Source organism: Heteronotia binoei, chromosome 9 (assembly GCF_032191835.1).
Source record: "Heteronotia binoei isolate CCM8104 ecotype False Entrance Well chromosome 9, APGP_CSIRO_Hbin_v1, whole genome shotgun sequence".
NCBI classification, from domain to species: domain Eukaryota; kingdom Metazoa; phylum Chordata; class Lepidosauria; order Squamata; family Gekkonidae; genus Heteronotia; species Heteronotia binoei.
The window spans coordinates 112026497-112042570 of record NC_083231.1 but is presented as its reverse complement, the minus strand read 5'-3'; the positions used below and the strand labels follow the sequence as shown (position 1 = coordinate 112042570).

Genomic DNA, 16074 nt, shown 5'->3' with positions numbered 1-16074 from the left:
CATCGGAGACCACTGGGGCCGCTGCGTTATTCTGTTGCGACAAAACCCAAAGGAAGCAGTGTGGTTCTGCAAAGATGAATGGATCTATTGTAGCATATGTTTTGGTCGCAGTGAATGCGTTCGTCATTAAGGGGTCATAAAGCCTCTTTTGGCTTCTGCAAAATTTTATTCTAAATGCAAAACTTGCATTCTGAATAGAGGCTATTGCTTGGGCCTATATTTTTGAGAGCCCCGTGGTGCAGAGTGGTAAACGTGCGGTACTGCAGTCCTAAGCTCTGCTCACGACCTGAGTTCAATTTCGGTGGAAGCTGGGTTCAGGTAGCCGGCTCAAGGTTGATTCAGCCTCCCATCCTTCCGAGGTCAGTAAAATGAGTCCCCAGCTTGCTGGGGGGGAAGTGCAGATGTCTGGTGAAGGCAATGGCAAACCACCCCGAAAAAAGTCTGCCATGAAAACGTTGTGAAAGCAACGTCACACCAGAGTCGGAAACGACTGGTGCTTGCACAGGAGACTACCTTTACCTTTTATATTTTTAATTGAATTTGTAATAAATGTATATTTGGTTTCAAGTTTATCCACAGAACTCTTGGGCCCTTGTATTTAGATTTTCTTACATAAGAGAAGCCATGTTGGATCAAGCCAATGGCCCCTCCAGTCCAACACTGTGTCACACAGTGGCCCCAAAACCCAGGTGCCATCAGGAGGTCCATCAGCAGAGTCAGGACAATAGAAGTCCTCACACTGTTGCCACTCCCAAGTACCAAGAATACAGAGCATCACTTGCCCCAAAGTTCCAGTGATACACTGTGGCTAATAGCCGCTAATGGACCTCTACTCCATATTTTTATCCAATCCCCTCTTGAATCCTTAACCTTCTGGTTCTTAATACAATTGTTTTTTGGGGAGTGGAGGGGTTGCCTCCCCTTCCTTTGTCTACAGATTCTGTTCTCTACATTCCTGAACCTTATTTTGACAAGTGCAAATTCAGGAGTGTATAGAATGGATCCTGTGCAAGTTAGGGGCACCAAACTCACCAGAGATCTCCAGCTGATGGTCCTCTACATGCTCCTCACATTTGGGAAGGATTGGATAAGAACATAAGCACATAAGAGAAGCCATGCTGGATCAGGCCAATGGCCCATCCTGTCCAACACTCTGTGTCACACAGTGGTCAAAAAAATTATACACACACACACACATATACAGACTGTGGCTAATAGCCACTGATGGACCTCTGCTCCATATTTTTATCTAACCCCCTCTTGAAGCTGGCTATGCTTGTAGCCTCCACCACCTCCTGTGGCAGTGAATTCCACATGTTAATCACCCTTTTGGGTGAAGAAGGACTTCCTTCTGTTTTAACCCGAGTGCTCAGCAATTTCATTGAATGCCCACAAGTTCTTGTATTGTGAGAAAGGGAGAAAAGGATGTCTTTCTCTACTTTCTCCATCCCATGCATTATCTTGTAAACCTCTATCATGTCACCCCGCAGTCGATGTTTCACCAAGTTAAAGAGCCGCAAGCATTTCAACCTTTCTTCATAGGGAAAGTGTTCCAACCCTTTAATCATTCTAGTTGCCCTTTTCTGGACTTTTTCCAATGCTATAATATCCTTTTTGAGGTGCAGTGACCAGATATATGGGGTCCAAGTTATAGCCCAACTACGGCCATAGTTTTCCCAGGAAGAGGCTGCTAGGGGGAGGGATGAAGATATTGAAGAAGATATTGGATTTATATCCTGCCCTCCACTCCGAAGAGTCTCAGAGCAGCTCACAATCTCCTTTACCTTCCTCTCCCACAACAGACACCCTGTGAGGTAGGTGAGGTTGAGAGGGCTCTCACAGCAGCTGCCCTTTCAAGGACAACCTCTGCCAGGGCTATGGCTGACCCAAGGCCATGCTAGCAGGTGCAAGTGGAGGAGTGGGGAATCAAACCTGGTTCTCCCAGATAAGAGTCCACACACTTAACCACTACACCAAACTGGCTCTGAAAAGTTAACTCTATAAGTTCATCTTCATATTTCAGAAGAGAAATTTGCCCTTTATAAACTTTAGTCCATTATTCCACCTCATTCAGCTTTTATCAAAAATCACTAAATGTCCCCTTACTTTCCATTGTTTTTCAACGTAGTTTTGAAATTTCTCCCATTCCTTCTTGAACTTCTCCAAATCATAGTCTTTTAAAATTCTTGTAAGTTTGTCCATTTCACTCCATGACATAACTTTTAAGATTCAATCCCATTTTTCTGGTATTTTATTTTGCTTCCATAACTGCTCATACAATGTCCTTGCAGCTGTAAGCAGATACTACACCATCGTTCTATCTTGTTTCAGAAAACTTTCCATTTGTAATCCCAACAAAAAAGAGTCTGGAGACCTTTTGATGTCATAACCTAAAATTTTTGACATTTCTTTCTGAATCATTTGCCAAAATTGTTTTGCTTTTTCACAAGTCCACCACATATGGTAGAAAGATCCTTCATGTTTTTTACATTTCCAACATCTGTCTGACACCTGATTATTCATTTTTGCCAGTTTCTTAGGTGTCATGTACCATCTATACAGCATTTTAAAATAGTTTTCCTCAATGTTATAACATGTTGATATCTTCATAGAGTTCTTCCATAAGTACTCCCAAGATTCCATTTGTATTTCTTTGTTGAAATTGATTGCCCATTTTATCATTTGAGATTTAACTACTTCATCTTCTGTAGATCACTTCAATAGTAGTTTATAAATCCTTGAAATCAACTTTTCATTAACCTCCTACAGCAGTTTTTCCAATTCTGTTTGCTCCTATCTTATACCTTCATTTTTAATGTCCTGCTCCACCAAGTTCTTAATTTGTTGTAGTTGAAACCAATTATATTTATATTGTAATTCTTCAGCTGATTTTAGTCCCACCTTTCCTCCATGTATTTTTAATAGTTGATTTTACGTTAACCACATCCCTTCATTTGTTTCTGAGGATAATTTTATTATTTCAGTTGGCACAATCCATAGCGGCTTTCTCTCATCAGCATATTTTTTTATATTTTGTCCAAGTACTTAGCAAATTTCTTCTTATATAATGGGGTGAGAAAAAACCATCCATCTTATTTTTCCCATACAACATATAAGCATGCCAACCAGAAATATTTCCATGGCCTTCTAAAACCAACAGTTTCTTATTTAATAATGTCATCCATTCTTTAATCCATACCAAACACACTGCATCATGATACAATTTTAGATCCGGTAACTGAAAACCTCCCCTTTCTTTTGCATCGGTTAAAATTTTCATTTTGATCCTTGGTTTTCTTCCAGCCCATACAAATTCTGAAACTTTTCTTTGCCATTTGGTAAATTGTTTATTGTCCTTCACAATTGGAATTGTTTGAAATAAAAACATAATTCTTGGTAGAACATTCATTTTAATTGTTGCGATTCTGCCCAGCATCGACAAGTTCAATTTGTTCCATTTTATCAAATCTTCATCAATTTTCTGCCAAAGCTTTTCATAATTATTTTTATACAAATCTATATTTTTCATGGTAATGTCCACTCCTAAATATTTTACTTTTGAAGTGACTCGCACTCTGTTGCACTTTGCAGTTCCTCCAGTTGACTCTTAGTGATATTTTTACACAAGATTTTCGATTTTTCTTTATTTATATAAAAGCCTGCCAATTCTCCATACTCCTGTATTTTACGAAGCAGCGATGGTGTCACAGATAAGGGATTTCCATTAATAAACATTACATTATCAGTGAACGCTCTGTATTTATAAGAAAAACCTTTCAATTTCAACCCCTCTGTCTCTTTGTCGTCTTGTATTTGCCTAAGCAAAATCTCTAATGTCATTATAAATATCAACGGAGATAGAGGGCAACCTTGCCTTGTTCCTTTACCAACAATCATTTTCTCCGTCAGATCAGCTTTTATAAAGAGTCTTGCTTCTTGTTCAGTATATATCGCCTTAATCATTCTTATAAAATCTTCTCCTAATCCCAATTTCTCCATCACTCCATCACACATACTGTGAGCCTCTTAAAGCCCCCACATCCGGTCGACCAGCTTGGAGAAGGCATTTCTCTCTTTAAATGCATTCTTCAAGCCAAGCCAGCCAGTGGGTTGGGGAATGCACTTAACATTAAAGTTGCTTTCTTTCTACCTCTCCCTCCCTCCCTGTCATGCAGCTCTCAGACATCTGATGTTTATTCTATGTGGCTCTTATGTGAAGCAAGGTTGGCCTTCTCGGGGCTATGGGATCTTTCAGGGAAGGATTGAGGAAATAATGGAGAGGGGATAACTTGCCCCCCAAGTCCTTGAGGGGAAGTCTCCCATGCCTTCTCCAAGCTGGCCGACAGCATGGTGGGGGCTTCAAGAGCCACACAATATGTGTGAAAGAGCCACATGTGGCTCCCGAGCTGCAGTTTGGCCACCCCTGCCATAAGAACATAAGAGAAGCCATGTTGGATCAGGCCAATGGCCCATCCAGTCCAACACTCTGTGTCACATAAGAACATAAGAGAAGCCATGTTGGATCAGGCCAGTGGCCCATCCAGTCCAACATTCTGTGTCACATAAGAACATAAGAGAAGCCATGTTGGATCAGGCCAATGGCCCATCCAGTCCAACACTCTGTGTCACATAAGAACATAAGAGAAGCCATGTTGGATCAGGCCAGTGGCCCATCCAGTCCAACATTCTGTGTCACATAAGAACATAAGAGAAGCCATGTTGGATCAGGCCAATGGCCCATCCAGTCCAACACTCTGTGTCACATAAGAACATAAGAGAAGCCATGTTGGATCAGGCCAGTGGCCCATCCAGTCCAACACTCTGTGTCACATAAGAACATAAGAGAAGCCATGTTGGATCAGGCCACTGGCCCATCCAGTCCAACACTCTGTGCCACAGAAGAACATAAGAGAAGCCATGTTGGATCAGGCCACTGGCCCATCCAGGCCAACACTCTGTGTCACATAAGAACATAAGAGAAGCCATGTTGGATCAGGCCACTGGCCCATCCAGTCCAACACTCTGTGTCACATAAGAACATAAGAGAAGCCATGTTGGATCAGGCCACTGGCCCATCCAGGCCAACACTCTGTGTCACAGAAGAACATAAGAGAAGCCATGTTGGATCAGGCCAATGGCCCATCCAGTCCAACACTCTGTGTCACATAAGAACATAAGAGAAGCCATGTTGGATCAGGCCAATGGCCCATCCAGTCCAACACAGTGGCCAAAATAACTCAAACCCAAGTGTCATCAAGAGGTCCACCAGTGGGGCTAGAAGCCATACCACTGTGCCCCCCTCCCCCAAGCACCAGAATACAGAGCGTCACTGCCCCGGAGAGTTCTAACAACAAGCTGTGGCTAATAGCCACTGACGGACCTCTGCTCCATATGCTTATCCATTCCCCTCTTGAAGCCTCTCCCTTTTCTGTTTTACTTAAGATCTGTATAGTTATTGATTCACTGAGCACATGGAGATTGTATCCAGTGATTTTACACACACACACACGTATCATTGTTATGTTTCTGCTACTTGTAGTGAATGTTGTTCGTTTGCATGACGCATGCCTAATGAGTCAGAAAGTCGAGCCGGGAATAGGTGTGCCCTCAAGGAAGTCCTACATGTGGAGAGAAATCAAATCAGATGCTAAACTGTGCTTTTTGTTTGAATAACTTTTTAAAAAACCACTATTACCTTGACATAGTTTTGAAGTATTGAAATTGGGGAGGCGGGAAAAATCCCTATGCTGGGAAGGAGAGAACAGAATGCTATGGTTCCCAGCCAGGGGTGGAATTCTAGCAGGAGCTTCTTTGCATATTAGGCCACACCTCCCTGATGTAGCCAATCCTGAAAGAGCTTACAAAAAAGAGCCTTGTAAGCTCTTGGAGGATTGGCTACATCAGGGGGGTGCGGCCTAATATGCAAAGGAGCTCCTGCTAGAATTCCACCCCTGTTTTCAGTCATCCATAGCGTGCAGAGCTTTCCTACTTTCACTCCTGCAGCCCTTTCCATCTCCTGGAAAGATTATTTCTTGGAATCTGTGCAGAGAAGGAGTCCCGTAGGTCTGTGGCCTGGAGTGAAAAGGAATGGGGGGGGGGGTAAATCAACCCCACGTCCTCAGCAGAACTGTGTTCCACACTTCCAGAACTGTGAAAGAGGAAAGAGGTGTTGGCAGAACGACCGGCACGGCAACAGTGCACAACCTGATTAAATAGTCGAGAAACGTTTATTTAGGAACGAACGTACTTGATAGGAAAGAGGAGAGACAGAGAGAGGTTCCTAGCTGCATCTCTTGCTGTAAGAGAAAGAGAGACTGAGTGAAGGACTTCTGAGAAGAAAAAGCAAATTGCCCTAAGATTGCCCTAATCATCTTCGAGTACATGAAGGACTGTCATATAGAGGATGGTGCGGAATTGTTTTCTGTGACCCCAAGAAGGTAGGACCAGGACCAGTGGGTTGAAATTAAATCAGAAGAGTTTCCGACTCAACATTAGGAAGAACTTCTATCTTGAAAGTTAGAGTGGTTCCTGAATGGACAGGCTTCCTTGGGAGGTGGTGGGCTCTCCTTCCTTAGAGTTGTTTAAACAGAGGCTAGATGGTAAGGGTCTGGAGACCGTGCTGTGAGCGATGGTTGGAGGAGCTGGGTACATTTAACCTGGAGAGGTGATGACTGAGGTGATATGATCATTATCTTCAAGTACTTGAAGGGCTGTCACATGTGGAATTGTTTTATATTGCCCCAGAAGGTTGGGGAAAAAACCAGCGGGGTGAAATTAAATCAAAGGCGTTTCCAGCTAAATATTAGGAAGAACTTCGTGACCGTTAGAGCGGTTCCTCAGTGGAACAGGCTTCCTCGGGAGGTGGTGGGCTCTCCTTCCTTGGAGGTTTTGAAACAGAGGCTAGATGGCCATCTGACAGCAAGGCTGATCCTGTGAACTTTAGGGGAAGGTATTTGTGAATTTCCTGCATTGTGCAGGGGGGGGGGTCCTTTTCAGCTCCGTGATTCTAAGCTGAGCTGAGGTTCCAAGAGCTCGACGTTAACCCAAACGTGGCTGCAGCACATTCCAAGGAATGCGGGTGTCACGGCCAACGTTGCAAGAGGTTTCTGAGCTGGACAGCTACTCTTTCTTTTTTTTTTTCCGTCCAAAGCCTGTGTTCAAATGGGATTTTTTTTTTTAATGCGTCGGTAATCTGGCTTCAGCAGGTGCTTAGCCTGGCCTCCAGAGGCACTGCAAGTTTTGAAAGCATTACCGTTAAGCTCAAAAAGATTGACGGAGAGTGCTTCTGTGGAAGTGAGTTTCAGAGTAGTTTCCCCCAGAGAACTGCAGACTCTCCTCTGACCCCCACACAGCGCTGCTACCTGCAGCCAGGGGTCGTTTTGTAGAAAAATAGGTGGTGGAGCTCATTAGCATAACTCATTAGCCTATGCTGCCCCCCCCACCATCCAAAAGCAACCCGATTCAAGAAAGGAGAACCCCAGGCAAGTGAGGCCTGCATGGGCTGACTAGAGATCCAGCCAGCCCAAGCAGGCCTCGCTCACCTGAGCCTCTCTTTGCCCCCTCCCACACACACACGGTGAAAAGGCCAGCAAGCCACCCGCCACCCAAAATCACATAAGTGGAGAAAGGGTGGTGCAGGCTTCCCCAGGAGTTAATGAGGGCTGCTGAGGGTGTGGCAAAGCCCCTGGTGGCTGGCTGGCTGCCTGCTCTCCTGATCCAGGAATTGTTATGCAGCTGCACCTGCTATTCAATGGACAAGGTAGGTAGGTTGGAGAGCCAGTTTGGTGTAGTGGTTAAGTGTGCGGACTCTTATCTGGGAGAACTGGGTTTGATTCCCCACTCCTCCACTTGCACCTGCTAGCATGGCCTTGGGTCAGCCATAGCTCTGGCGGAGGTTGTCCTTGAAAGGGCAGCTGCTGTGAGAGCCCTCTCCAGCCCCACCCACCTCACAAGGTGTCTGTTGTGGGGGAGGAAGGGAAAGGAGATTGTGAGCCTCTTTGGACTCTTTGGAGTGGAGGGCAAGATATAAATCCAATATCTTCATATACCTCACAGGGTGTCTGTTGTGGGGGAGGAAGGTAAAGGAGATTGTGAGCCGCTCTGAGACTCTTTGGAGTGGAGGGCGGGATATAAATCCAATATCTTCATCTACCTCACAGGGTGTCTGTTGTGGGGGGGGGGGAGGAAGGGAAATGAGATTGTGAGCTGCTCTGAGACTCTTTGGAGTGGAGGGCGGGATATAAATCCAATATCTTCATATACCTCACAGGGTGTCTGTTGTGGGGGAGGAAGGTAAAGGAGATTGTGAGCCGCTCTGAGACTCTTCGGAGTGGAGGGCGGGATATAACTCTAGTATCTTCATCTACCTCACAGGGTGTCTGTTGTGGGGGAGGAAGGGAAAGGAGATTGTGAGCCGCTCTGAGACTCTTCGGAGCAGAGGGAGGGATATAAATCCAATATCTTCATCTACCTTGTCCATATCTTCATCACAGCGTGTCTGTTGTGGGGGAGGAAGGAAAGGAGATTGTGAGCCTCCCTGAGACTCTTTGGAGTGGAGGGCGGGATATAAATCCAATATCATCTTATCATCATCATAGGTGGGGAGGAGGAGGGAGAACCCTCAGAAAAGTTCAGGAGCTGCCTTCCTGTGAGCTCCTGCTGAATTCAAGGCCTGCCTGCAGCCGAATTACCCCAGAAACTAGACCATTCCTTCACTCAACTCTGTTCATAGCACCATAGAATGGTTGAGATGGAAGGGGCCATGGAGACCATCTAGTCTAACCACCCCCCTGCTCAAAATGCAGGATCAGTTGAAAGCATTGCTGACCAGCGTTCATCTAGCTGCCGCTTCGTAGACCGATGCAAATATATGCCATCTCACAATCCTGAAAAACAGATCACAATTCAAAAATTCTTACGGAATTCAATTAATATCAGAATCCATTCAGTATGGGATACACACAATGCAAAGCTGTCTTGAAGGCATAGAAAGTCCTCTCAAAGTGTCATAGTGCTTCTTAATGAACACGAGTAATTAAGTCCAAAATTCTTTGAACACAATTTCAATGTGATTTTCATAGCAAAATTCATAGACTACGAAGCTGGTAATCACCGTCTTTTATGTGGTTCTCAAAGCCCCTCACAATGGGGTGTCTCAGAATTAGAGACGCCCCATTGTGGGGGGCTTTGAGAACCACATAAAAGATGGTGATTACCAGCTTCGTATTCTATGAATTTTGCAGTGAAAACCACATTGAAATGGTCTTCAGCGAATTTTGGACTTAATCACTGGCGTGCATCAAGAAACACGATGATGCCTTGAGAGGGTGTTCTACGCCTTTAAGACGTCTTTGCGTAATGTCAATCATACATTGAATGAATTTTGATATTCATTGAATTATATAAGAACTTCTGAATTGTGATTCGAAACTGTCCGGACGCTGGGTCCCAGGTCCCGTCACCGTCCTGGCCCCTTTCCCCCCTCCCCCAGGGCGCCAGGGCGGAGGGTACCCAGCCGGACGAGGATCCAACCGACACCAGTTCCAGACTCAGGGGAGAGGCGGGGGACGTCCCCTAATGGTCTAAGGCAGCCGCCTCCCTTGAAGATGAAAGGGTAGGGCTCCGGGAGGCCTGCAAGTGCCCAGCTGGCGGCAATAAAGCTGAGGTACCTGAAGTGGGAGGAGGTGGGGGAAGCTCAGAAGAAATGCATTTTAAGGGAAGGAAACAGCCGAGGAGGAAGAGCACGGTACGGTCGAAATGAAGGGGACAGAGAGAGAAGCCAGGCATGACCAGAGAGTGCGAGGGGAGCCGTTGGGGACAAGGTGAAGTCAACCCCCTCCCCCAGCTGCCCGGTCTGAGGCATACCTTTCTCCCTGCAAATATGCCCTGGAGCAGCCACCTGACCCCTCCCGAGGTTCGTGACCCCCAACTCCTGACAGAAACCAACCCCCCCCACCCCGTCCCTTGAAAAATTGTCTACCACAAAACCAGTCCCTGGTGCCAAAAAGGTTGGGGACCGCTGCTCTAAGTGACAGGCCTCATTTTGGGCAGGAGCTCCCAGAACCATAAGAACATAAGAGAAGCCATGTTGGATCAGGCCAACGGCCCATGTGTGTCACACAGTGGCAAAAAAAATTTATATATACACACACACTGTGGCTAATAGCCACTGATGGACCTGTGCTCCATATTTTTATCTAAACCCCTCTTGAAAGTGGCTCCAGTACCTCTAAATTTAATTGTGCTCTTTCTTTCTTTAACCCCCCCTCCCCCTCAGAAAAAAAATACTTGCTTCCGGGTGCCATTGTTCAAACCCTCGGTGAGAATTTTGCTGAAAGTTTCGACAAGCTTTCTAATATTTTCGCCCACAAAAAAGAAAAAAGCGGCGGGGGGGGGGAATAATCAAAACATATAAAGCGAGACAGATGGAAACCTTCATCATGCCGCTGTGGCTATTATAAGAGAAAGTGATTTTAAAAGTATGTGGGGAATAAGGTTTTATTAGGACAGTTCTAATTCAAGAAGCATTTTAAGGTCGATGCTGAGCTGATGCAATTTTCGGTACACCTTCCGGTGATGTCAGGGATGTGTGGCATATGTAAATGAGTTGTGCTAATGAGCTTTGGCACCTCCTTATCTATGAAATGGCCCCTGGTCAAGAGAGCCATCCTGTCCCCCCCTCCACCTCCTCTTCTCCAAACTGAACATGACCAAGTCCCTCAGCCTTTCCTCCTAGGGCTTCGTCTCCAGGCCATCCTTACCACTCCCTCTGGACCTGCTCCATTCCATCCACACCCTTCTTGAAGCGAGGCCTCCAATCAAAGAGAAAAAAATAGATATAAAGAGAATGAAAAAGTCGGCCTTTGTTTTTCATGGAGGGTTATAGTTCTTAACATGTTGGTTTATGATCTTGGGAAATGGTGATCTTCACCAATCACCCGCTCTCACCCCTAACCTACCTCAAAGCATTGTTGGGAAGATAAAATGGGAAAAGAAGTACCAGGTAACAACATCCCGGGCTCATTGGAAGCAGGGTAGGTTAGATTGTCATATGGGGACATGCTCCCATTGGCAGCAGAGGACAGGACTCGCAATAATGCATTTAAATTAAGGGTGGTAAGGTACCAGCTGGATATTAGGAAAACCATTTTTTACAGTCAGACCGATTTCCCGCTAGCCTTATCTCGCTCTCACTCTCCTCAGCGGGGGCTTCCGTCAGATTTCGCACTGATGGTTTGGTGTAGTGTAGTGTAGTGTAGTGTAGAGTGGTTAAGTGTGTGGACTCTTATCTGGGAGAACCGGGTTTGATTCCCCACTCCTCCACTTGCACCTGCTGACATGGCCTTGGGTCAGCCATAGCTCTGGCAGAGGTTGTCCTTGAAAGGGCAGCTGCTGGGAGAGCCCTCTCCAGCCCCACCCACCTCACAGGGTGTCTGTTGTGGGGGAGGAAGGGAAAGGAGGTTGTGAGCCGCTCTGAGACTCTTCAGAGCGGAGGGCGGGATATAAATCCAATATCTTCATCTACCTCACAGGGTGTCTGTTGTGGGGGGGGGGAAGGGAAAGGAGATTGTGAGCCGCTCTGAGACTCTTCGATGTGGAGGGCGGGATATAAATCCAATATCTTCATCTACCTCACAGGGTGTCTGTTGTGGGGGAGGAAGGTAAAGGAGACTGTGACTGCTCTGAGACTCTTTGGAGTGGAGGACGGGATATAAATCCAATATCTTCATCTACCTCACAGGGTGTATGTTGTGGGGGAGGAAGGTAAAGGAGACTGTGACTGCTCTGAGACTCTTTGGAGTGGAGGACGGGATATAAATCCAATATCTTCATCTACCTCACAGGGTGTATGTTGTGGGGGAGGAAGGTAAAGGAGACTGTGACTGCTCTGAGACTCTTTGGAGTGGAGGACGGGATATAAATCCAATATCTTCATCTACCTCACAGGGTGTCTGTTGTGGGGGAGGAAGGGAAAGGAGATTGTGAGCCGCTCTGAGACTCTTCGGAGTGGAGGGCGGGATATAAATCCAATATCTTCATCTACCTCACAGGGTGTCTGTGTGGGGGAGGAAGGTAAAGGAGATTGAGAGCCGCTCTGAGACTCTTCGGAGTGGAGGAAGGGATATAAATCCAATATCTTCATCTACCTCACAGGGTGTCTGTTGTGGGGGAGGAAGGTAAAGGAGACTGTGACTGCTCTGAGACTCTTTGGAGTGGAGGACGGGATATAAATCCAATATCTTCATCTACCTCACAGGGTGTCTGTTGTGGGGGAGGAAGGTAAAGGAGATTGTGAGCCGCTCTGAGACTCTTCGAAGTGGAGGGCGGGATATAAATCCAATATCTTCATCTACCTCACAGGGTGTCTGTTGCGGGGGAGGAAGGGAAAGGAGATTGTGAGCCGCTCTGAGACTCTTCGAAGTGGAGGGCGGGATATAAATCCAATATCATCTTCATCTTCTTTCTGCCCCAAGGCTGCAACTCACTCCACCTCTTTTGCGCAGCAAACAAGATCCTCTAAAAACTAGTTTCTGTTTGCTGCGGGAAAAGGGCAAAGCTAGTTGCAGCCCCAGGGCAGATAGTGCGAAATCTGACGGAAGCCCCGTGGAGAAGAGGAGCATGAGAGCAGCGTAAGGCTAGTGGGAAATTGTTGTTCAACGGTGGAGTCAGCTATCAAGGGAGGTGGTGAGCTCCTGCTTACGGGCTGTCTTTAAACAATGGCTGGACAAACGTTTGCCAGGGATGCTTTAGCTGATCCTGCATTGAGCAGGGGGGGCGGACTAGATGGCGCGTATGGCCCCTTGCAACTCTGCGATTCTATGATTCTGTGACAGCAGCACTGAAGATTCATGTCTCTCAACCATCTCAGCTGAAGAACCTATTAGCACAATCCTTGACAGAGTTCATAAAAGGGTGTAACTGTTTAGGCGGTGGCAGCAAGTGGTTTCAAGTCACAGCTGACTTATGGCAACCCCGTAGGGTTATCAAGGCAAGGCATGTCCAGAGGTTGTTTCCCATAGCCTGCCTCTGCATCACTGAAGATCTCCCATCCAAATACTAGCCCAGGCGGCCTAACAGGCAAAAGGTGTGCGACCTAATAGGCAAGAGAGCTTCTGCTAGAATTCCACCCCTGGTTCTCTCTAAGCTGAGTTAGTGTGAGCTAGCTCACAAATTTTTAGCCTCTGGCTCACACATTTTTGTCTTAACTCAGGAAGGATGACCCCAGAGCAAACTAATGTATGCTGTAACCAAATCACTCGCTCACCACTTTAATGCCAGTAGCTCACCAAGTAGAATTTTTGGTCACAAGGCTCCACAATTTAGAGGGGGGCATTGCACATAACTGACCCATGGGGGATCAGACTTCTTTTGAACAATTCCACCTTTTTACTAGCACTGGTTCTTGTTTTGCAGATGAACCCTGCCAGGGAGACAAATCGATTTTCTGCCAGATGGAGGTGCTGGCCCGCTACTGCTCCATCCCGGGCTACAAAAAACTCTGCTGCGAATCCTGCAGCAAGCACAGCAGCACCCTTCCTCCCCCTTTCCTTAGCGAAGCTGCCGAGACCGAAGAAGACATGATGGCCAACCCCAGGGATGTACCCAAAACGTGGGACTCCCCCACTTCTTTAGTCCCTCCTCGCTCTGAGTCTGCGCTGGTGAGACGAGTCCCTTTAAGCCGAGTCTCCCCTGTGGAAGAAGAAGCGCACGCGCTCGTTCCTCCATCCCACAGCAGGGCCCGAGCGGCTGACCGGCCCCCAAGGAGAGTTCGTGATCAAGCAAGGAATAAGACTTCTGGGGCCCTCACGATGCCACACCAGCCTCCTACCAAGAGCGAGCGTCTTGCAAACCGCAGCTCCTCGGCCTTGCTAGAGACCGATCCTGGCGCGGCGCCGAGGAGCCGTTCGGCAACTGCTGCCCCGAACCGAACCGCGAGGAAATTGGAGAGGCAGGCTGACAGGCAGCAAGCTTTGAGGCCTTCTGCTGTGGAAAGATGAGACAGAGAGCAAATTAAAAGGGAGAGGAGGAAAGCAGAGACATTGTTTCATGTTCCTTTGTTCCGGGTACCCAGGGTACATGCGAACTTTTCAAACGTAAGCTTTCTCGATAGACTGATTCCTTTTTAAATTTTATTTTAAGGAAAGTGCTGGATTCACTTTCCAGTGGCTTTCGTGCTTCCCTCCTTCCTCCTCCTCCTCTCCCAATATCCGGCTAATCCTTCGGTGCTTTGAAATAAAGCACCAAAGAAAGGTTACACGAAACAAGTAGCCGAATGGGTTCGGCTGCGGTTTCCGGTGCTCAGAAATCTATGTTGCACATCGGCTGCTTTTTAATTATTATTATTATTATTAATTTAAAAAAGAAAGAGGTTTAATTTGAGACGGGAGCAGGGTGGGAAGCTGCCTAATTTACCAAAGTTTACACTTCTTGGGGATTTTTTTTTTTAACTGCAGAACAACAGAGTCCATCGGAACTGTACTGATAATTTATCTCGATAAACCAGTGACACATTGTATGGTTGGATTTGCAGCTTTCGTGTACATAGTGTATATTATCGAAACAAAAAAAAAATCAGTATTATTTTTCAGAGTTCTTTGCATCGCTCTGTTGTCTGTTTACAGGTGTGACATTTCCATGATCACGCTTTGGTGCCTGCCGTTTAGTTCTGCCTTGTTTACATTCCTTCTGACTGGGATGCAAAGAGCATTGTGCACATTTCCCAGGCTTCTGTGGATAGAAGCATAGACACATAGAGCTGGAAGGGATCTCAAGGGTCATTTAGCCCAACCCCCTGCACAATGCAGGAAATTTACAACTACTCCCTCTCCCCCAGTGACCTCAGCTGTATCTCCAGAAGGCCAAAAAGAAAAAGAAAACCTGCACCAGGATCCCTGGGCCAGTCTGTGCTGGAGGAAAATACCTCCAGCGTTTTATTTTGTTTTCGTTCAGAATCATTTTATTTCCGAAATCGTATACAAGATAGCAAATACCCAAAGCCAAAATGGACAGTTTGCAAATAGATTGTTACAGGTTAATATAAGATATAAAAACGATTGGCACTTATCAATGGCAAACCAATAAACTAGATTTAATTTTAATTTAATTTGCAATTTGTTCCCCGCCCTGTCCCCCAAAGCGGGCTCAGGGCGGCTTACGACATTGAAACATCGCAATAACAATAAATAAAACATATCAAAGGGGAGGGACGGTGGCTCAGTGGTAGAGCATCTGCTTGGGAAGCAGAAGGTCCCAGGTTCAATCCCTGGCATCTCCAAAAAAAGGGTCCAGGCAAATAGGTGTGAAAAACCTCAGCTTGAGACCCTGGAGAGCCGCTGCCAGTCTGAGAAGACAAGACTGACTTTGATGGACCAAAGGTCTGATTCAGTATAAGGCAGTTTCATATGTTCATATGTTGAACACCACGAATTTAAGATATCTCATAAATATAATACGTACAGATTAAAATAAGAAGACCATGACACCAACAATAGTACAGACTGAGGCCATAGTTCAGCAGCTGGTACAATTTCACTTAGCACAGCTTCAAGTCATTGACGCCACTTAACGTAAGGTTGTAACTCACACCCTTGACCCAATTTAGGCGCGCCCTGTCCAAAAATGCCACAAGCAAAATAATCTAGAAAAGGGGACCACGGAAGAAGAAGGGTATTCCTGCAACCTGGTCTCATCCTACCGCCCATATTGTGAGCAGTTTTATCCAAGATAAAATATTCCCAGCGCTTACCAGACAACTAAAGAGGGAGGCGAATTTACCCCCCACTTTGCCACAGCGAGCGGCAAGGATATCAACTCCTTCTTCTGCTCAGATATCTTAAAGTCCTCCCAGAGATTGAGAAGGCAAATTTTCGGGGATTAGCATTTCCATGAGCACAGAAAGGGTCACAAAAGCCAAGCACTGGCTCAGTTTGATGTAGTGGTTAAGGGTTCGGACTCTTATCTGGGAGAACCGGGTTGGATTCCCCACTCATAAGAACATAAGAGAAGCCACGTTGGATCAGGCCAATGGCCCATCCAGTCCAACACTCTGTGTCACATAAGAACATAAGAGAAGCC

The 16074-nt window shown here is 46.2% G+C and overlaps 1 protein-coding gene across 1 annotated transcript in view; it reads left to right on the top strand.

Annotated features, from left to right (window-relative positions):
* The window catches only part of ADAMTS3 (ADAM metallopeptidase with thrombospondin type 1 motif 3), a 205460-nt gene extending 190762 nt beyond the window's left edge, over positions 1 to 14698 (top strand). Inside the window, exon 21 of the mRNA XM_060247412.1 lies at positions 13414 to 14698. Coding sequence (XP_060103395.1) covers positions 13414 to 13997 — 584 coding nt within the window. The 3' untranslated portion in view covers positions 13998 to 14698. The remainder of the gene's footprint in view (positions 1 to 13413) is intronic.
* The last annotated feature ends 1376 nt before the right edge of the window (positions 14699 to 16074 follow it).